At 43.2% G+C, this 21,952-nt stretch overlaps 7 protein-coding genes across 7 annotated transcripts; 3 read left to right on the top strand and 4 right to left on the bottom strand.

The window, feature by feature from the left end:
* Nucleotides 1-42: 42 nt before the first annotated feature.
* Nucleotides 43-1,569, top strand: TGAM01_v210859 (hypothetical protein; the record flags this gene model as incomplete). Its single annotated transcript, XM_024550894.1, has 2 exons — nt 43-878; nt 981-1,569. The coding sequence occupies 2 exons, from the start codon at nt 43-45 to the stop codon at nt 1,567-1,569; spliced, it is 1,425 nt and encodes a 474-aa protein (XP_024404358.1).
* Nucleotides 1,570-4,025: 2,456 nt separating this feature from the next.
* Nucleotides 4,026-4,948, top strand: TGAM01_v210858 (hypothetical protein; the record flags this gene model as incomplete). Its single annotated transcript, XM_018809745.1, has 3 exons — nt 4,026-4,419; nt 4,474-4,653; nt 4,722-4,948. 3 exons carry the CDS (start codon nt 4,026-4,028, stop codon nt 4,946-4,948), a joined length of 801 nt encoding a protein of 266 aa, XP_018657067.1.
* Nucleotides 4,949-6,606: 1,658 nt separating this feature from the next.
* Nucleotides 6,607-7,584, bottom strand: TGAM01_v210857 (hypothetical protein; the record flags this gene model as incomplete). Its single annotated transcript, XM_018809746.1, has 1 exon — nt 6,607-7,584. One exon carries the CDS (start codon nt 7,582-7,584, stop codon nt 6,607-6,609), a length of 978 nt encoding a protein of 325 aa, XP_018657068.1.
* Nucleotides 7,585-10,159: 2,575 nt separating this feature from the next.
* On the top strand, nt 10,160-11,297 carry TGAM01_v210856 (hypothetical protein; the record flags this gene model as incomplete). The annotated part of the gene is made up of 2 exons (XM_018809747.1): nt 10,160-10,168; nt 10,218-11,297. The coding sequence occupies 2 exons, from the start codon at nt 10,160-10,162 to the stop codon at nt 11,295-11,297; spliced, it is 1,089 nt and encodes a 362-aa protein (XP_018657069.1).
* A 2,074-nt stretch (nt 11,298-13,371) lies between these two features.
* TGAM01_v210855 (tan spore) lies at nt 13,372-13,989 on the bottom strand (the record flags this gene model as incomplete). The annotated part of the gene is made up of 1 exon (XM_018809748.1): nt 13,372-13,989. One exon carries the CDS (start codon nt 13,987-13,989, stop codon nt 13,372-13,374), a length of 618 nt encoding a protein of 205 aa, XP_018657070.1.
* A 5,402-nt stretch (nt 13,990-19,391) lies between these two features.
* TGAM01_v210854 (hypothetical protein) lies at nt 19,392-19,803 on the bottom strand (the record flags this gene model as incomplete). Its single annotated transcript, XM_024550893.1, has 2 exons — nt 19,392-19,576; nt 19,635-19,803. The coding sequence occupies 2 exons, from the start codon at nt 19,801-19,803 to the stop codon at nt 19,392-19,394; spliced, it is 354 nt and encodes a 117-aa protein (XP_024404357.1).
* Nucleotides 19,804-20,762: 959 nt separating this feature from the next.
* Nucleotides 20,763-21,047, bottom strand: TGAM01_v210853 (hypothetical protein; the record flags this gene model as incomplete). The annotated part of the gene is made up of 2 exons (XM_024550892.1): nt 20,763-20,808; nt 20,875-21,047. Coding segments are annotated over 2 exons (219 nt in total), but the record flags the coding sequence as incomplete, so codon positions are not given.
* Between the last annotated feature and the right edge of the window lie 905 nt (nt 21,048-21,952).

Genomic DNA, 21,952 nt, shown 5'->3' with positions numbered 1-21,952 from the left:
TATTCGCGAGTTCAATTCCATTGATTAGCCAGCGAAACTTTAATGTCGGACGAAACACTGCAGGTGCAACTAGCGCCTCCCAAACCCCTCGTGGATTTCGCTTTCTTTTCTGCAGACAATGAAGCTGCCATTCACCTCTTGGACCTTGTCAAGGCCGAAACTTCACTCCCAACTCTCATAAGTAATAAAGAGACAATTGGCTTTCAGCTATCAACTATCTCATCGTCTCATGACTCCAGCCTCAAGGATTTCTGGCTGATTGGCGCCGGTCCGTCTCATGCGACACCTGACAAGAATTCACACCATGGAAAGCCAGATATCCTGCTTTGTCCACCCGGCGAATCTCGCAGTGCCAATATAGCACGCCAATACATTGAGGATCTACATGCTGGCCTCAGCTTCCATGCAGAATCGAACGTAATGACGCTCACGTCATACTCCATGCAACCTATCATATATGAAGAAGGAGATATGGGCAATGAAGATTTAAAGCTATGTTTGCTAGGGAGGAGGAGTTGCGTCATGAGGCACAGGCGGAACGTCTTATGGATCGGTCAATATCGCTTTATTCTTGAATTTATCGCCCAGGGTCAAGATAAAGAGGCCAAGATAGAACCTCATGGCTACCGTGGCCTTTATCCATCACCATCAGCCTATCCCGCGGCGTGTTCCATGGCATCCTGGAACGTCTGGCTCCAAGGCTGTATACCAGAAACATCGGTCATATCAGGTGTTGACATTTACACCGGAGATCCGATCGCAGTCAAGAAGTTAGGACCGGACATAGCATTGCGAACAGATACTTATTCGCGGCTCCAAGTTGCTAGTCAATACGGCAAAAGTCTAGAAAAGGGCGTGCTGGGAATTGTCGATATGTGGTGTGCTCATAACATATCCCCCCCATGCTTTTTCAATAAGCGGAAAAGGGGCTCTGAATATTGTAAGAAGATGTTTTGTTCTATGCCTCTAGCTAAGCATAGCTTTGCAAACGTACAGTGGTCAAAACTCTATGAGAATCGGTGTCGCCTATGTTACCAGACGTTATTGGGGCTGGCTGAGCTACATCAAAAGGACATTAGTCATGGGAATATACATCCTGAATCGTTACTAATCTTCACGAAACTGGAATCGATGAGCGTCAATGCAGTTATTTCTCTTGATATGCAACCTCGAGAGAACCTCAATACAAGCATTTGTGTTGCGCCTGAAGTCTGGAAGAAGGGTGCAAGCCTGGATAAGGAAAAGCTTGATATATGGGGGCTTGCTGCATCGTGGCTCTTTGCCTTTTTCCAAGTACCCGAAGGCCAGAAAATGGACCAACAACTACATGTTGTGATGACTGCGACTATAGAATCAGGTGTTAGGAAAGGATGGTACGAAAAGCCATTTGCTCACTTACTTCGAAAAATGCTTGCTTTCAATCCTGAAGATCGGCCGAGTGCGACAACGGCTCTTGCATACGAGGCATGGCAGCCTATTGAAGAAGCCAGTAAAAGGAAACGGAAGCGAGAAGATACCAAGTCAAAGAAGGTTAGGTTTGTAAAGCAGGCTGCTGTTTGTTCTTTTTAGTCTATGCATTGTTTAAGTTGATTGACCAGAAGTCTTCACGTGCCATAAAAAAAAAAATTCACAAGGTGAGGGCACGAATAACAATCTTGAAATCAGAAAATCTTTTATATATCAGAAAATCTACACACGTCTTCTCTTTCTAGAATGTTGATTCGAAGCAAGTAATCATGCAGTTCCTTGATAGTGCCCGGTTTCTCAATTCTCCCCTTGAAATCTATGCTGCGTAATCGTCTATCATTGTGCGCCGTAGAATCCAATGCCGCCTCACAGCTTACAACGTTGCGCTGCTGAGTTTTCAAAAACCGACTGCGTAATTGTCTAATATTGCGCACCGTAGAGTTAAATGTCGCCTCATGGCTTGCACCGTTCCTGTGTTCAGAAGGAAAGATAAAGTTGCGTTGCTGACTTTGCGGGATGATTGGCGAGGGCTGCTCTCTTTCTAAAAGTTGACTGTATAATTGTGTACAATTGCGCGCCGCCTCATGGCTTGCAACGTCCGTGTTTGGTGTGTATTCAGAAGGGAAATGAATATTGCCTTGCAGGATACGTTCGCCACGCTCAAGATGTTCTTCTGTATGATTGACAAATTCAATAAGAGGTTGATATTTGAGACAATACATACATTTACCCATCTGGTGCACATTGAGTAAGTGGTTTTCTAATTGGCGTTCTTCTTCGTATGAATAAGGGCAGCCTTTAACTACACAAAAATGCATATACATTTGGTGTTCGAGGTATGCCATTGTTCCAAGTAGTAAAGTGTTGACAGATAACTAAAATACGTTGCGGGAGTCATTTAGTCAGAGGCTTTTATACTTGCATGACCGCCTATAAGATATTCGTTATTTAGGTAGCAAAAGACTAAAAATTTTGTCCGGGCTTACTCTCCAGCCTGCTGGCAGGAGGTCTTACAAGATTACCCATGAGACGTCTATTGTCTTAGCCTACGCTAGAAATAAGTCCGTTGGCGCATGAATGTGAGAAACCGAATATATCATCTGGGCTCACTCTTCAGCCCGCGCTATCAACGAGACTACGCGGCCCATGAGACAAATGTTGTCTCAGCCTACGCTAGAAAGAAGTCCGTTGGCGCATGAGATAATGTAATGAACCAAATATAACATCCAAGCTCACTCTTCAGCCCGCGCTATCAAAAGGTCTTACGAGACTGTATAGCCCATGAGAAACTAGTCGCTAGCTCATGGGATCATGTTACTAAATTTATCCAGACTCACTCTTGCGTTAGCAAATGGTCTTATGAGATAACGAGACTCTAGGCTCTCCCGCGCTAGCAAAAGGTCCTTCGGCTCGTGAGACAGGGAGACATTAAATATCTCATCCAGCGTTATGTTGTACGCTAGCGAAAGGTCTCACTGTGGGAGCTTCTATCATTGGATAAGAACGAAAATTTCTTGGGAGTTTAGTTAATTATATCCATGGGCGCAGGAGGCCTCCAGAATTATTAATTAGATAGAAGTGGTAAGTAATACTATTACTATAAGGGAACTTAGAGTGCTATGCGATAAGTTCTTAAAGTATAAAGAGAGTGTGTTCCTTATCTAGTGGCTCATAATGTACATCACAGCGAGAATTGTGCCGACTAAAACCTTACGCAAATCACCAGAAGGGATCTCTTCTATAACTGAATATGGAAACTGATTTTGCGTCAGCCTTCTATGGTTACCCACCTGTAAGAGGAGGATCTAATTGCCCACTGATCAAAGAAGAATCCCATTGCGCACCGGCCAAAGAAGAATGTAATTATCCGCCGGTTAAGGAAGAATCTAGATCGCCTATTACTACCTCCAAGTAAGTTAGAGATTGCCACCTAAGAAAATAAAAACTTATTAACATCAGGTTCTACAGCTATCCCCAAACTGGGTTATCTCCTAACTCTCAACAGTGGGAAAAAGACCACCAACCTGCTCTTCAGCGCCGGAGTACCGCACCAACCAACACCCGAACTGTCTCCGAAGGTATCTTGACTAAGCCAACCGCATTGAGAATGGTCTACTAATTGACTTTGAGGAATAGTATCACAACCACCTTCTATTAGACAAGCTACCTGCGTCTGTGGGGTAGAGCAGATCTTTTGCGAGTATTCATTTAATATGCAAACCCGTGAAATGTTTATCATTTATAAACAAAAAGTGTGCTGGGAGTGTCTTAATGAAGAAGATTATGCTAAAGCTAAAGCCTTAGTAGCGCTTTACTTGTGAAACAGAGCGAATTTATCATAGCTTAGCTAAGCGCATATTTAATTTTTCCTTAATTTTGCCGAAATGCTCCCATGGCGTAGCATTATCTTACGCCTAAGGCATTAATACTATAACTCTTTTTCTTCTATTTATTTCATCTGTCTCACGCCCATCCGTCTCACGCTCATCCATCTATCTCACGCTCATTGATCTCACGCTCATCCATCCACATTTTTTTTCGCGCTCAGCCCACCCACAATGTCTCTGGTTCAGCCGTACTATCGGGAATTTGAAAGCATGCAAGAGACACTTAAACTGTTTGCAGAAGACGTTCCACTAGACACGGGAAAGCTCAAAAAGTTTGGTCCGGTCAAAGATTTTTGGAGCCAGAAGACAGCTGGAAAGGGAAGGTCAACTGAAAAGCGATATCAGAAAACCCGAACGGTACTAATTCAACTTTTCAGAATGGGACACGATCCCTTCTTCTTATGCGTGCTTTCCATGTCTACAACAGCGATAGGAGGCATTAAAAGAATAGAGAACTTTTACAAGGCGCTAACATGGTGGATGGAACATGAAGCCAAGATATCAAAGTCATTCAAAGATTATACTTCTCAACTTTATAAGGAACATGAAGACTTTTTTACACAAAGTATGGTTTCTATGTCAATGGGAATTGATTCGCTTGCTAATGTATGCTTACTAGATCTTGAAACAGGTCAAAGAACCGCAGCAGACTTGGAAACTACACCAGAGGTTGAGCGAACCTCGTATGACCAGTCCAGTCGCCAAAGCACTCTAAGCGAAGACGTCTTCATGCAAGATAATGAATCAACCACTATTCAAGAAAATCAAGACAACCTATCAAATATCTCTCCAACTCACAGTAAGGATACAAGACCGAGCGCACCAAGTAATCACAGTTTGCCTGAAGGAACACTGACATTCGAATAGCAGAAAGCAACTTTAGGGATTCGGCTATGCAGACATTGAAGTACGGACAGATTGTTTCTCTGCCTTTCGAGACCATTTACGCTTTGTCACGCGAGAGATTGGCTGCTCATGGCGTTCATTTGGTACTCCCAGGCGATTCAGATCCTTCGTCCTTTCTAATGATTCATATTTCACCGGAAGCCGCCTACCATATCCAGCGGTTGACAAAGAATGAGGACCGCAAATGAATCTATTCGGGAGCCACTCGAACAATTCCTATTCTACACTTCAAACTATTCCCATCCTCATCTTCTCCAGAACAAACAAATCCTAATCCTTCTTCCCATGGTACGATAGCTGTGTGTAGTTTGTACTGATATGGTGCTACTGTTTTTATAAATGTAAAAATAGGCTTAAAATGGAAAAGCCTGATTTGGGGTGATGTTTTAGAGACTTCAATAAGTATTGCTGCTGTATCATCCTGGAGTATAACCTCATCTCCGTTCTTGTAAACTCTCCATTCAGGGCTCAAGCATTTCTTTCCAACCTATAAATTGATCAATCAATCTTTCTCTTGAATCAAAAACGCGGGTTTCCTTTACTTGTATCTCGCATTGCGTAACAAGATCATTTTCAGTGACCTCTTTTGTTACTAGAGATATAATCTGCACCATGTGAATTGGAGATTCTGGAATTTTGTGCGTGGCGTTGAGTTTGTTTGGTGATGAAGATTCTAATGAGGGGTAAAATTTTTTTGGGCATGCTAAGTCCTTAAAAGGAATAGGCTATAGCGACGAGGTTGTGTGGTTTATTAGTAATGCATATCACTACTGTCTCATAAGCCCCTTAAATATATACAAGGGACTTCTGTTAGTCTTACAAACCAGTTGCTGCGAGTGGTCTCATGACCTTCGTGGATATGTTAGCATGCATGCAAGGAACTTTTGGCAGTCTCATAAGCCGGGTGACTTTAAGTAGTCTAATGGGCCTACAGCAAATTATGCATGGTATAGCATCCCATGAGCTATGCTCTTAGTAGCAAGGGACCTGAGAATTTGAGCTTAGGTTAATTTAGGAGACAACAGGAATGTCAAAACAAAATGCTACTGTACAGCATATAAACCCACAAGTACCGTAACTAAAATAAAGGTTATCAAAAGCAGTATTTGACAAGGCCCGCGACACCTTTCTCCGTAGAATTTTTCGTTAGATTGCGATTTGCAGTCTCCAACGGCGTTGCTACAGTTAGGAGCGAAATAGCCGTCCTATTGAAATCAACTATTTAGCGCACGGAAATGTGCATTACAGTGTTAATTACATTAACCTATACGTAATACATTGAGCGGTACATTGAGCGGTACGAGCTCTCGCATGCATCTGAAACCGGATTTATTTTATGCAACTACGCCCATCAGTAGTCTTGCTCTTTTGAGACCAGCTTGACACGAAGCTTATTAATCAATAGCCAGTGGCGTCGACCCTTGTTCGCTATATTTATTTATCCCAATTAGAAAAATTTTTTGTTGATGTTAACAAGCCAATATCAAAAGGAAAAAACCCCATAAGAGGGGAAAACCTTTGTTTCTATGCTATTCTAGAATAGCCGCGCCGAAAGGCTAGAGAGAGCCTTCAGCATTGTGTTCTCTGGAAGACTGTGCTTGACCACTGCGCCACACAGCCTCTACACATATATGGACCCTTAATAATGTTTTTGTACCCATGACGGTATAGCTCACAAAATTCTCTTTATATTCAATTGATGGCCTGTCCTCAATAAATGTGGCCTCGCCTGAATGCACAATGCGCACGCGAGATTTTAAGCTTCTTCTTTACCACCTAGTAACGCCGTAGTAGGGCAGCTTTCTTTATCTTAGTCTTTATTTGCATTTTCACTGCTAACGTTATGTTAAGCTTTGCAATCTGCGAGAGATATTTGCTCCCGTGAATCATCTAGGCTTGAGACTTCCAGCATGACCTTTGCGCACATATCAATGAACTCCTTATCATTCATCTGCCCCGTAGTCGTATACTTAACTCTTAGAACGCTTTCGATCATACGCCGTAGCCCCTCTTGTCCATCATGCGGTATGATTTCCCATTTCTCCCCATCTCGCACGTTATAGAGCATGATACGTGTTAACCCCAGTAAGTAGGCATACGTGCATGCTTGTAAGACATGGCTGTTAGAAAGGTGTGAGACAAACTTGATCTCCCAGATAGAATCAGCGCTTCTACTACCGCTGTTGTCTGATGGGGGAGCGACTGCGACAATATCGGCTTGACCTTGAAGGCGGGTTTCATTATCATCAACACTGAACGTTTGCTCGGCGTTAACTTCAAACCGAATATTCGCGGCGCCGTCTCCCAGTTCTCCTTGAATCCTGTTCCGGGCTAAGGCAAGATCTCTAGGCATCATCCAATCAAATGCGTGATCCTTCATCTGATTTATTCGTGGTAGATAGCCCGAGACGCCAGCCTCATATTCACATGCGTAGCGACAAAGCCAAGAGATATACTGTAGTGAGTCGGAGGGGGGTATTACTTTGAAGAAGTGTTGATCGATTTTCAGCGTATTTAGCGTTCCGGCAGTACTGTGCTCGAAAGCCGCGACAGTGACAAGCCCATTTATATCGCTCACAGCTTCGTAGAATCTTTTGCTTGGGTCTGAAAGTACGACATTGGGCATATTAATATGCTTTTGCTTGGGTAGCGGTGGGGAAAGTTTCTGGATGCATAGTTCACGAGTAATAATGCCATGCAGAGATTCGTCCTGTATGTGTCGCACCATATCTTGAACGCTGATGGAAGTCGGTAGAGTAAGTCCAAGCTTTAGAGGTCGGCCAGGTGAGTCGGGCAATGAAAGTTTCGCAATATTATTTGTCATGTTGACAACCTCGGCTGTTTCGTATAGAGCCTTCACAGATATAAAAGGCATAAGCTTCTTGCTTTCGTCGTGGATTATGACAAGCTGTTTCCCAGCTCGTGTTAGAGCCACAAAAATCTCATTGGGGCACCTGTCGTTTGGAATATCGCTGCCAAAATACTCGAAGAACGAGGAATCAATACCGAAGAGAATAACTAAATGACGCTCGCTGCCTTTAAACTGATGGATAGTAGAAACACACATCTTCCCGTGAGTCACTCTATCATCTAGAGCCACCTCGTCATTGGTCGATATAGCAATTGGAATGCGATATTTCTTAGACAATATATTTGTCAAGAGCTGCAATTGCTTATTTTTTCTCAGAGATGGTGCTATCAATGCGCTATTCTTTGCTCCATAGCGCTTGATCAGGGCTGACAATCTCTTAGCTAGCGCATAGCTATCATAAGGGTCGCATCTCAGCACGATAGGTTTAGGACCGGGTTTGGAGCTAGAAATGTATGATTCGTCATTGAGAAAAACCCGATTGACAAATTGAACTAAATGATCCGATAGCCGAAAGCTTTGGCTCAAAGGAATCTTAACGAATGGGTAGGGACTTGTATGAGCAAGTATTTGAGGAGCTAGTGAGAGGTAGCGATGATCGGCACCGCGAAATCGATATATAGATTGCCGCTCGTCACCTAGTATGACAAGTTGGGGAGAATGACCGTCAGTCTCCTGTTTGTTAGCTAGGATGAAGCAATTGGTTAGCCAGTACATAATTTCAGTACAATCCTGAAATTCATCCAAAACGATAATATCAAATGGCGTAAAATTCCAGCGAGGAAGCGCATTGCAACGAAGGATTCTCCTTCTTTGTTCTAATAGTTCAGCATCATTACGCACAACAGTTCCAAAAAGCGAGCCGGCCATCCCGTGAAAAGTGAAAACCTCGCAATTAGTATAATTATGAAGCCGATGACGCGTCTCAAGTTGAAGTCTCTTCGAATAAGTGATCACCGCTACTCGCTTGTCCGGATGGGCGGCGATAATAGCTTCAGCTGTAGCCGTTTTGCCCGATCCTGGCCGCGCTGACACTACCACATTTTGCATACGGCAGAGTCTCACAACTTTCCGTTGCTCAATGGATGGGGTAAACGAAGGCTTTAAGGACTTCCCCTCCCATCGTTGAAGTAGGTTAGGACTGCGTGTAGAGAATCGAGGGAATCTTTTAGGACAGAAACCCTGGAACTGATGTATTTAAATGCTAGCGTCAATTTGGTCTGATATATGTTCCCACTGCGGATATTTTATTTACTCACTCGTAGTTTAACAATATACGGTAGTCGGACAATCATGTCAGTTTTAATAACCACGAGGTGGGAACATCCGGACTTCTAGTTGAGCTTAGTTTAGGCTGATATGTGCTGATTTTGATTTAAGCGGGCATAATATATTAATCTTGATGATGCACATTCATAGAAGAATATGAAACCCAAAGGCTGTGTTTGGGACTGCGATAGGTAGTAACCAGGCTCTGACGAATGTGGACGCTACTACTTGGCGAATTTGAAGGTGGGCGTTCTGTATACATACCATTATTGTTATTTTCACCAAGAGAGATGATGTAAAATTGTGAAGGTGGCGTAAACTTAATAAATAGGAGCCTTTTCCAATCGTCGTGTTGATTTTTCCAAGAGTAACAGCTCATGTGAGTACCTTCAATCAGTGCTGATCTCATGTACCGAGTCCTTCTGCAAATAAGCAAGCTCTAGAGAAGGTATATCACAATATTATGCAAATACCCTTCAGCTATTCTAACAGATTGAACTTCTAATAAATTTACGGAAAAATTGATGTAGATATGATGTAAATAAACCATATACTCCCAAGGTAGATGGAATTGTTAGGAATTACTTATTCCGGTCAGTACGTATACCCTATTGCGGCCTAGATCGTCGATTTGGCTGAGTCTGCGTGGCTAAGTTTCTGATTTTCACCAGACTAAAAGCTAATTGTCTACTTAAATAGGAAAATGCGCCTTAGAAATCATCAGATCAGTACGAGCCACAAAGCTTCGACAGAGCATGGAGCTTTACTACGGATCAAGCGCCCCTTTCGTGATTTTCCTTGAGACTCTCTCGGGGACCATGAATCTCTTCAGCCTGTTGACGAATGGCGTCATTCATAAAACCACTCGACTCCCTGTCGGCCGGAGTGTCGCATCTAAGTAAGTTCTTGTTAATGCTTAGGCAAACTTGAAGCACCATTTCACAAGGCCCTATGCAGTCGTTGTAGATGAAAAAGGAGCTTTAACTCGAATTAGTTGACTGTTATCGGCTAAGGGGCTTAGTCTAACCTTGACTTGACGGAAATTGTATAGTTTGCCGAGCGTAGTTGAATAAGAGAATACTGAAATGTGGCGTATGACTAGGCGCACACAACACAAGAAGTTAACTGAAAGTCGATCACGCAGCCTTGATGCATATGATTCTTGTTCTAACAAGTACGCCTACTAATCAGATCTAGGCCGGTTGCTAACTTAAGGATTCATTTGTCAAACCACGGCAGTCTTCATTGTATGGCGCGAACAATGCTTCAGGTAGGCTTAAATCTGCGACCACATCGATCAAGTGTCTGATTCGGAACAGTGGTGGACTGCTCGGCTCGTCATCCCGCGAATTGCTAAGCTACAATACTTCGCCCGCTTTTTTGGCGTAGAAAGAAAGAGCCACGGAACAGCGAAACAAAGTGACTTGGAACTACTTTCAGAACATAATATCACTCCGGAAACAGCAGGCAGGGAAAATATACGATCATACGACCGGGCCTTTCAGCAACACCTCATCGATTACGGCATATTTCCTCATGCTTATGAGTTCCCAGATGGTAGATTGCCGCCAAAGCTTGAAAATAAAGAAGACATCCTTCGGGTTCTGGCCCAATCCAGAGCATCGCTGAGTCATTTCTCAAACCATGACTTCCGCAAGTTCGAACAAGCAGAAGCGCAAGCAACAAAGGAGAGAGTTATCATGACAAGCGTCATCCCTATTATTGAAGGAGACATAGGGGACAGAAAATGCCTCGCTGGCAAGATTCTATTCTCGAATCTTGAGCATCTAACGGACGGTACACTTGTGCCAGCCAGCCCCGATATATTCTATGGTGCGCGTCCGGAGCAGCTCCACCCCCAAATACGCAAAGCACTTAGCGGTCGTATTGTCCCTTCCACTCAGAGTGATCTCCCTGTCGCGCCGAATTTCTTCGTGGAAGTAAAAGGGAAGGACGGGTCTGCAGCTGTAGCTCAACGACGGCTGATTTACAATATGGCTTTGGGAGAAAGAGGCCAACAGGCTCTTCGATCGCGCAATCCCTTTCACGCTTCATACGATAACAAATCTCATACTCTCGGCTGCTTGTATCTGGATGGACAATTGAAGATTTTCGCTATCCATGCAATACAACTATCCTCGCTGGTTGGGCAACCAGGATTTGTTGTAACACAGCTCGGAGCATTTGCCTTAACCAATGATGTCGATGCCTTTCGGCAAGGAGCCGCAGCATATCGAAATGGTAAGGACTGGGCAAAGAAGCAAAGAAATGACGCAATTGAGCAAGCAAACGAGAGGCTAAGCTGGGACGAAGTTATTAAGTTCCCTCCAGCCCTGACCTTACCGGGGTTCAAGCACCTTTGGTCCAAAGCTATATCGAGGTTGCAGCAGGGGGAGTGATTTCTTGGGATATACATGAGCCCTGTAAGGAGACCCTATTTAACAAACAGCATGATGATAAACAATAAAGACACCACTTGCTGAGCATGGTGAAACCTAGTGTATGTAAAGATAGGCCGTATATCGTAAAATGGACGGAGCAATTGACAGAGCGCACTATCTGTCTAGATGCGCATTGAACAATAGGGCCCGAAAACTTACAGACATGAAACCGTCGAATTACTCTCCGTGACCTAGCACCAAGATACAATCTAGGTGTGTATTTTCAAGATTCTTTAGAGATATCTTCCGATATCGTCCATTCTTAGGAATATTTGCAGCACTATCTCAACATGGTATCAGCTTCCATCATCTACGCCGAAAATTAGCTCAAGGGTAGCACATTCCCAGCTCTTATTTGTCGCACAGGCCTCAGTGAGGACGGCAATGAGACGCTTGTCATACACAATATGCTGCGAGACCAATGGAATTCGTTAAAAGCTGATTGCGTGCCTGAAGAGGTGTCAGCAGTTAGTTGTGGGTCGATTAGTGCGGGGTAAACTACGAATAATTCGATCAATAGTGTATAGTTGCATTCAGGTCGCACGGCCCAGAGCAAGCCGCCCCATCCATCACTTCTGCCCTTCGGAATGGATCGCACCTGCGCTGCTTGCAACTGCGGTCTCACTTAGTCTCCATACACAATCTAATCACTATCGTAAGGGTCCTGGCGTGTCGCGATGTACAAGGTGCGTCCATGCATCCAACACCTCGTTAGGTCATTCCCCAGCAGTGGCAGATACAACAACTCCAGGTCCGCTCTCATCCCACATGATGCTCTGAAGAACCCATTTACTCAGAGGACTTTCCGCTGAGTAGCTAAAAGATCCTATACTTTGGGTTCTCGGCAAGGCCAAGCATGTGCTGTCAAGTGGCTCGCATCCGTCGCAGCAATACTAAAAGCTTCAGACCGTTCCTCACCATTCACGTCGCCAATAACCCATACTTCCCTATTCCAACACTTGGCAATGAAACGGGGCTTTCGCCAATGACGTGTGCATCTTCCGCTGGCTAAAAGGTAGGCCGTTGATGGTACGTTGGCTCTGCGTCACTGCGTGGAAATTTCCACCACTTTAGGTTGTTTTGGGGAGGGGATGGAGAAGAGGCTCGCCCACCTGCTGTCAGTAGTATATGAATATGCCAACCCATTCATCATTCTATAACCTAAAATGCCAAAAATCGCTAACATGTCCTCACGCCTAGAATGGACGTATAATATGTGCCTTAGCTGTGATGCCCTGACAGATGGTGCGACTTACTGCTCAGAGTCCTGTCGACTGTCGGAAGATAATCAAGCAGTAGAGAAGGTTCATGACCTGAGCTTGTCTTCCACGGGGCTCACAGAGACGTCTTCGACTATCAGCCCGAGAAAGACGACTTCCGCTAAGGCTGAGCAAGAATTGAGAAAGTATAATGCGTCATTGGATCAATCGAAGATGCAGAGGAGCGCATCGCGTTGATGTATCGCTAGAGGTATCCAAGACCGAACCAGCTCGTTGAAAAGCTCATCACTAAAAGAACGCTAGCGGCTGCGACAGCCTGCATCGTAACTCCTGTTATAGGGCAGCTTTCTGCGCCAATGCTTAAGTACCTAGATAATGGCTTAGATACTAATAAAAGTCATCAAAGTCATTTCCTTTCTGCAGCCACCAAGGAGCACTCTGTAAGCTATGTTATATAAGAGGAAGATATGGTTTAGCTTAATGTTATCCTTTTATTTTCTTTTTAGGTGTAAAAGTTGCTATATTGGGTAGCTTTGAGTTGTTTTATTTGGTTTGCTGCCCGCTATGCGCAGCTTTATAACATTTCTCAGTGAGGGGAATCCTGCTCGCAGTGGGCAGCTTTTAGAGTAGTTATTTTTTAAAAGTGGAAAAGCTGCCGGCAGCGGGTAGCTGTCTCGTGGAGGGAACTCATATGCACCGCGTCGACAACTCCGTCAGCGCTGCCGATGCCCATGAGCTGTCGCTCATTGTTGCGCACCAGCTTCTCCACGTAGCCCTTGGCTTCGTTCTCGACCCATCGATTAATATAGGAATCATTGCACTCGTTGTGGTATATCAGGTCGCTCTTGACCCGGCCAATCTCCTGGCGAAGTTGCTGGTACTCCATATGAAGTTTTGTTGCGCGCCTCCAAGCTCGACTTCATCTCTTTGAGCTCGTCCACCGTTGCTTTCTTCTTTCGCCGGCACTTTGACGCGGCCACCCTATTCCGTTGCTTAATCTGTTCCTTTTTTTCCGTTTCGCTGCGACGCCGGCGTGCCTTTTTGGCCTCTTTCGCCTTTGGCGTCTTCTGATCTGTGCTCAGGGTGCCAGCCTCGGAGAGTCCCGGGGACATAGATGTACCTCCAGGTGACTCATCGAAGTTGGCAGAGCCATCCAGTGGGGACAGTGGAAATTGCATATCCTGCTCGGTGCTGAGGGAAAGGGACAGGGAAGACGTTTCATCGCTGTGCAAGTCCGACCCCATCAACCCCATGTCTTGTGCAGGTTGCGGCAACTCTCCTATTGATTCGAACATGAAGTTCCACAGTTCAAATGCTGTTGAAGTTGAAAGGGCTTGATAGTACTGCATGCCTTCGGCGGTGGTACCCTGAACCGTCAGCTCGAGCTGCGGATCGATGAGAGCTGCCGTCATGGCAGATTCGGAATCCATAGTGTGTGGAATTGTTTACGCTTTATGGTTGCTGTGATTAAAAGAGTATGGTCCAGGCTAGCTGGTACAGTAGATGCGATTGAACATATAGATTGTTGAATCGAATCGCTTTCAGGCAGTAGCTTGGGTCTGAGTACACACAAACCGAGCATTTAGTGGCGAAAAAAATAGATTTGGAGATTCTTTATGGGGAAACCTTGCGTCTTCCGGATGGCCAAGCTTTAAGTACGAGTAGTACACTAATTACGTAGTAGGCTGCATGTATGGGGAAGGCTTTTCATCATTCGTTTCGCCACTGCTCAAGAAGGCAACGCATATATATCTTCTCAGGTGGGGTGGGGGGCACAACTAGCTTCGCCCCAATCTTGCTTTGATAGCCAATTGCCTGCGGTTGACTTTTTCCGTCTGCGTGCAACCTGAAATGATGTGCAGCCAAACGGCCGAGAAGAGAATTGCTGTCAATGGCTCGATCGCACTGTCCAGACCAGATTCTACGGCCGCTAAAACTTTGAGGCCCAATCATGTTGATACTGGATGACTGTCTCTTCGCGGAAATGATATAGGGTGTCGCCCTTGATGTCAACCCGCGCGGGATCCTGCGAGGCATCGAACTGATTCAACTCTCACGGTCGTCGTCGCTTGTCACATCTGCAGAATCCCACGCTGTTCCCGTGTGCTGACGATGTGTAGAGATGTGCCATTGATAGATGCCGGTTGTGGATTATGAGAGACATGCACAATATTGCGACGCTTCGGGTAAGCTGGAGAAGGCGAGAAGCAGCTCCGCTTCTTTTCGATGGGAGTCTTTGTCACTCTTACTGCAATTTAGGCCCCATCGAGCAGTACGCGATCGACAGTTCAAGCCATTAACAGAGCTGGAGAAGGCGTAACTGTAGCGAGGCAAGAAGACTGTCTTAGTCAGCTTCGAACTCATAATTTCAGACACGTGCAAGGACATCACTACGTTACCTATATGATGTAAACTTCCGACATCATATCCCCACGTACGGTTGCGTAACCTTACAGTTATTAATCGTAACATCGACCCGAACTGTTCCCCAATAAAATAGCATTACTTTTGACACCTCTAGTGCATCCCTTTCCTTCATCAGCAGAGGATAGATGCTTAATGTCAAAACATTACCAAGATCCAAGATACATCACAAGCGCTGCATCAAAGCGCAGATGCTCAGCAAGGGTATATGCCAATGACTCTGTGTCACGACCCAACACTTATGGTCGCAACAATGGGCCTACCGGGTAGGCAGATTCGGATTAACTTAGGACCGAACCACCAATCAAGAACGGGTCGAAGGGAATCGGCTTCGATCCATCATGATCCAACATCTCGGATCGATGAGAATCACCATCGATCCAAAACGATCCAGGAAAGCCAACTGGATATATAAGTTCACTTCTCTACGCTCATTAGATAACTTAGATAGCCAGTTGTTAACACAGAACCAAGATTGCAACACGCTCTGCACTGCTTACTATCTGGTGACATTTGTTATTACTGTTTACATTGCCCGAAGATCTCCTGATCGCTCCGCCAACATAAACCCAGAACTGAACTCTAGGTTTGTCCCTTGGGAAGCCCTCGTATTACTAACTATCTAGTGTACGGTTCGTCACACTCTGTTTACAGTCAGGCTGGCAGTTTACCGCTTTCACCAAAGACCTATCAAGCAGCCCCACTGCCTAAAGAGCTCTCACAAGAGGATTCTTTTAGGTCTTCTTACACAACATATCCAACTCTAACCGCCGCGCCCCAGTATCGCCAAGTGGTCAGTAATATAGCAAGGGGTTTGCTATACAGTTCGCCTCAACATATTAAAGTAAGTTGGATATTATCGGCTGCAGGAAAATCCGCTAAGTGTAAGTAGGATCAACTATGTAAAGCCGAGGAACCAGGATGCTTAAGTTACGGCAGTGATATCCGCTTCAATGCGGGCGACGCTATGTCTTATGACTATAATAGCTGCTATCCCATACTGCAGGATATTTTTGAATCTTATCCGTTATCGCTAGGCAATGAGGCCTTAACAAGGCCATCGCATGGTTGTATGCAGTTTGCACCGATTCACGATATGCAACGGCCAGAAACAAGCCCTATCTACTCCACGCCATGGAAAGACCTCGTTCCAGTCGGAGTTCATAGTCGATATATGCAGAACATGGATTTCAATTATTTAGCTGAAGATCAAACCTGGCCTAGACATAGCACATGGCCTGTCACCCAGGCCAACTACAAGAATTCTGCCAAGCCTCCTAAGTGCACCGATAAAGAAAAGGATATGAGCTGCGTCATAGACAACTTAATCCAGTTGGAGAATCGATTACGAAACCATACACAACAACAACTTGCAGAGATAAAATGTAGCTTTCATAGCTCGTCTTGATCTATTTTATACGCAGAATGAAGTAGCTGCTGGCTTACTCGGGCCTTAAAGGTGGCTGTTGATTTACGGGAAGAAGCAAAATCACAATAAGAAAAAAAAAAAGCAAAGTTCAAGTTGGAGATGTAACATACCAGTAGGGCTATCTTCTAAAGCATCAAAACGGCAAGAGCTTCTTTTGCACAGGAGGGGGAAGCTTGCAGCCTAATGGCCCCTTCATAATAGATATAGCACCATGGTGACGTCGGTTATTAGGATTATGAGCTGAAATTAAGTAATTTGGTTCGCTAAATGACATGTACATCCATGTATGCTGTAGTTCAAGTAAGTCTAAGTGTGATGTATGATTCATGTTTTATTATTAACGTCCATTAAGTAAGCTAGTTACATTTATGATTCATGATGGTGAGCACATGATTATAATAACTACAATTTACAATACATCATGGTGATATACTAGTTACATCAACGACTTGCGACCGACTTGATTATTAAAGGCTATTAGGTCTCATTAGAAGCCACAATGTCTATTGCCAGTCGACCATTATCATCAAGTAATGAATTGCGTTGCATTAGCTATACTTTGCCTTCTAACTATACCATTTTAAAACATTCCAAGAGCACTACAGCTAAAATTTAGCCTACCATGGCAGCCCTGGGTTTATATTCAAGTTCAAGTCGGGGTATGAATAACGACAACCACAATGCAAATAATACGAAACAACTATGTTCACCCTTGCAGGATCTTCACAAACTCTCTTATTTATTGAAAGCTCGAAATGACGATCAACTGAGACTAATTCATGAGACTCGGATGAACGTACATGAGACGGAGCAAAGCGCAAAAGACTATGTGGACGATGGCTGTGGCCCGCATGCAAAGTCAGTTTCAAAACAATAGAATCATACTTAATTAGTGGGGTTAAGTTACTGCGCCTTTGGTGGTAAGCGAGAAGCTAAAGGATCCGTATTTTACATTAATTGTTAATAATAAGTCTTTAATCATTGTTTTCTTTTGAGGCTCATGAGACAGCAACTAACTATTCAGGCAAACGCGGTGACCCATAAATGCGGGGCACAACAAATTGTGAACTACAACTAGTTAAACAAGAATCTTAGTAATCATAACCATCAAATTCTATGGAATGCTAGATTCATCACTCGACGAAACGAAAGTACGATATATAAGCTCAGGAAGAACTATATAGCTTCAGAAACAACACAGCGAGAATAATATTATACTTCTAGGATCGTATCAATTCAGCGACGACATGCCTCGGGATGTAATGCAAACAGCGTGTCAGCACTGCCGCAAGAAGCGATCAAAGGTTCGTGGCAAGTCATATTCCAACGGTCCGCTAGACTCAACATCGGTCTTATACCATAAGTTACATTCATTAATGTTTTTTTTTCTGTCCTAGTGCAACGGCTGAGTGCCTTGCCAAAGATGTGAGGAAGATGGTAAGACTGTGCGAGTATGACTATAGTCGACGAGGTTCAAAGACAAACTACAAGCCGAAATCGAGCGATTGAAGAAATTCAATAAGAAAAAAAAAAGGTATTCAGTGTCTTAGCCTCCAATCAAGATTCCAGTGCTCGTCAGGCCGCTCTCAAGCGACTAATAAACTGTAGCAGTTCTTATAACAAGAGCTTTAAAGAGCTATATATCAGATCGAGAACCCACTAAGCACATGTGGAAAGGCAGTAGGAGTAGTACTAGAGGTACCGGTCTATGCGGGTCGCACTATCGCAACCGGTTAATAGAAGGAAGGAACCTTTATACATACTAAATACTCTATCACTAATATCAAGTTATTATATTACATAGAATTATATCTCCTAAAACATCCAATTTTGGCTTTTAAGATACTGGCTAGGTACTCTCAAGTACCTTCCAACGCGTACCCCCACCTACTTAAAAGAAATTACTTTAAAAAGCGGAAGGGTATTTTGCACAAGACTGTATTAAATACTACAATATATTGATTTCTATCGCTCCTTTAACTTTATGGAGAAGCGCACCTATAAGCTTGCACACAACCGCCGATCTGGAAATTCCTTACTAAACTCTCTATAGACAGCGTCCCATGGAAGCTGCTCTTTCACCCTCAATCTTTTCAGAAGCCTGTCTTCGTTAGGAGTAAAAGTGAGTCTTAGGGTTCGTTTCATCCGATTGCCAGCGATTTTAGCAACTGTTATACCACGTTTATCATATGCATCGATGTTTCTTCAGGTATGAATTGTGTAAGACCGTTCAAGCCGCAATCCGTCTTTATTGCCCGGCTGGTCAATCTGCAAAATCTCTTTCCCATCAATAATAGCGCGCTTTACAGTCGTACCGTCTGAAAAGGTATGCTCCTCGTATACTGCACCCATTGCAGGACTCGGTCGGTTTCTTTTCGGCGTAATCTTCCTCCTAGGGGTTAACGGTCTAGTATTAGCAGGCGAGTGAGATCTTCCATCATACATGTAGCGAGACGGTCCACTCTTAGCCAGATATTATTCATGTTTGCAACGCTTGCGTCGTGGCTGTTTATTTTCGTCATCTATATCATTATCCAGATGATGCTTTCTCTGTCTGCCACTGTTCATCTCGGAAGGGCAATACTCCGATACAGCCTCGTCGTCGTCGTCATCTCCATCGTCACTATCGCTGTTCTCGCTTTTGTCGCCGTAGTCGTAAATACGGCCGATTTTATTGCTAGCGCCGCTATAATTGCTATCCAGGCCTCCCCCCTCTAGAGTCAAGGCCGCATGTAAGACTTCGGCTCTCCGTGTACGGCGAGATAGAAGCCATTTAGGCTCCGTAAAAGAAATTTCATTATTATTTACCTCAGCATCAAATATATTTATAATATCTGGACATAGCTGAGTTAAAGAGCAAGTCTCAGGCGTATAAGGGACAATGTCTAGCGGCGTAAAAGTGCTACTTGCTGGCGTATGGTTAACATATCCCTTGACGTTATTAATAGGATTTTATAATCCCTCGTCTATTTCATCTGCTTAAGGCAATCTAAATGCTGGTGATATAGAAGGCAGCTTCGGAGTCTGAATAGAACTGTCTGGGCATAAAGCTAAGAATATAGTGTCTATTATAGACTCTTCGCTAAATTGGCCAATTGTTAACAAATCTAGCTGGTAAAATCCATTAGCCTCATTAGCGCCAGGAGATACTGCGCCGTGTTTCTCTAAGTAAACTCATTACTACCAGTTTCCATTTAGAACAAGAAAGGTCCAAATACTTACGAGTTTCATTCATTTCATCCATCTGCGCTGCAGCTGTGTACAAAGAAGCAGTGTCAACTGACGGCCATGCTTCATTACACTGCAAGCTGCCTTCTCCGTTTGCAGCAGCATCAGCCTCTATTTCTAATTCAGAATCAGATAAGATTGTTATTATCTCATTAAATAACATGCCGAAAATACCAGGTGGATGATTCAAGTGGCTGTTTGAGTCTGGAATTAAAGTCTCCTGCGGCCCGGATGGAGAGAAATGTTACTGCTTTAATAGCTTAGTATCTCCAAAGCGTGCAGGCGTGTACACGTCCTGCCACCGAAACAAAAAGTCAGACATAATGGATCTCAGTGTTTCCCAAGTGAATGTATCATAAGAATAATCAATAAGAGTAATAACGCATTGTCTTATTAAGGGTTTTCTAAACTTCAAGAGGAGGGAATAGATAGTTTAAATATGCAAACCAGCTACTCTTAGCACTAATTACAGGGGCTCGTTCGCCCCTCCGCGTGCTGTTGCTTTTTCTGCTTCGCAATCTCCTTTCCGTTTGGAACAACAGGCAACAGACTCAGACTTTCCATGAACACGTCATATTATTCTTTATCTGCCAATCACATATCTGCCGAAGCACTTAAATGAAACCATAACGGTGGCGTACAACCCCTTTAGCAATATACTGTTAGTCAGCACCCAATGATTTATCATCGTGCTCGGAGTTTCCATACTCAGAAGTGAATCCCACGAACAAAATGGGCTAGGACATATATCAGCTCATGAGCCATTTCTTTTCAAGTAGGCTCACTAATGCTCATAGTGGTCGGCACCCAATAATTTATCATTGTGCTCGGAGTTTCCATACTCAAAAGCGAATCCCACAAACAAAATGGGCTAGGACATATATCAGCTCATAAGCCATTTCTTTTCAAGTGGGCTCACTAATGCTCATGGTGTCTCAGCTTCGGATACAACAGCAGGAGTATGCGCTAGTCTTCCATCCACGCGACCCTCCATCACCAACGAATATCAGGAGGAGAACCTAGTCCTACTCTAAAGAAGCAGCACAACTGGACGGGGTTACTCCAAAAGAAACGCAGGCCTCAACCTGGCCATGTATCACGCGATAATGTTACGGTATAATATCATTCCGCGTTGTTAAGGGGTGAGTCATGCTTATCCGAGATATGCCTATGGAGCTGGGATCATATTGGTTAGAGATAAGTCTGCCTTGTGAATATAGAAAGAGAGTTTTACAAATTGAGGTATTTCGGGACTGGTAGAGATAGTGACAGATAATTGAAACCCTCACACAACATGCAAGTTAAGGGGAAGAGAGTTTTTGCCCAAGGCTTACCACAAGCTATTACTAAACAGATATAAGAAATAGCAATTATAGAGCCACGATTAATGATCCAGAAGAAGACATAGGGTTAATACGAGAAAAATGGAAAGCGAAAGGGTAATAAGAGAAGAAGCTTACTTAATATAAAAAATAAAAAGGGGGGAGAATTTAGTAGTAGTAAGAGAGTAAATTAAGGAAAGAAGTCAAAAGTACTTAAGAAGAAATAAAAGTAAGCTTAGGTATTTATATTTTTTAGTAATTGTGACTTACTGTAAAAGTACTAGAAGCGGGGTTAGAGCTAAAGCAGCAAGAGTCTAAGACTAAATTAGGGAGGCTGTAGTTTCCGGAAGTAGTAGCAGTGTATCTAAGATTACTATTTATATTACCTAAAGATCTCTTAATTACTCCGCTAATATAAACCTAGAACTAAACTCTAGGTTTATCCCTTGGGAAGCCCTTGTATTACTAATTATCTAGTGTACAGTTTATCACAATTACTATATAATAATACTGCATTAGCTATATTTATTATTTATATTAGTTTTATAGCTATTTAGTAAGAATTATAATATAGTGTATTTATATTAAGGCTTATAAAATCTATAATACTTATAGCTTTTATTAAAATTAAAGTTTTCTTTCTTACTTAGGACTTAATTATAAAAATTAAGGGTATTAATTTTTATAGTCTTATAGGAATTTTTAGCTTATAGTTTCTTTAAATAGTATCTAAATCCTTTCTTACTGCCTTTATATATAAAATATAAATTATTATAGTAAGCTATTTAGCTAAGGTAATTATAAGGTACTTTTATAATTATATTTATTTAGACCTTATTTTTAATAGTCTTAGATTTCTTTATATTTTTTTTAATATAGTAGTAAGCTTTATTATAGCCTTTTTTACTATAAAATCTATAAATTATCTTAAAATAGCAGTTTACTTTCTTATAGCCTAGTTTACCATAAGAGTTATAAATACCTTTAAAC

The sequence above is a fragment of the Trichoderma gamsii genome (genome assembly GCF_001481775.2).
Source record: "Trichoderma gamsii strain T6085 chromosome Unknown Scaffold_75.2, whole genome shotgun sequence".
In the NCBI taxonomy this organism is placed as follows: Eukaryota; Fungi; Ascomycota; class Sordariomycetes; order Hypocreales; family Hypocreaceae; genus Trichoderma; species Trichoderma gamsii.
This window is presented reverse-complemented; position numbering and strand designations above follow the sequence as displayed.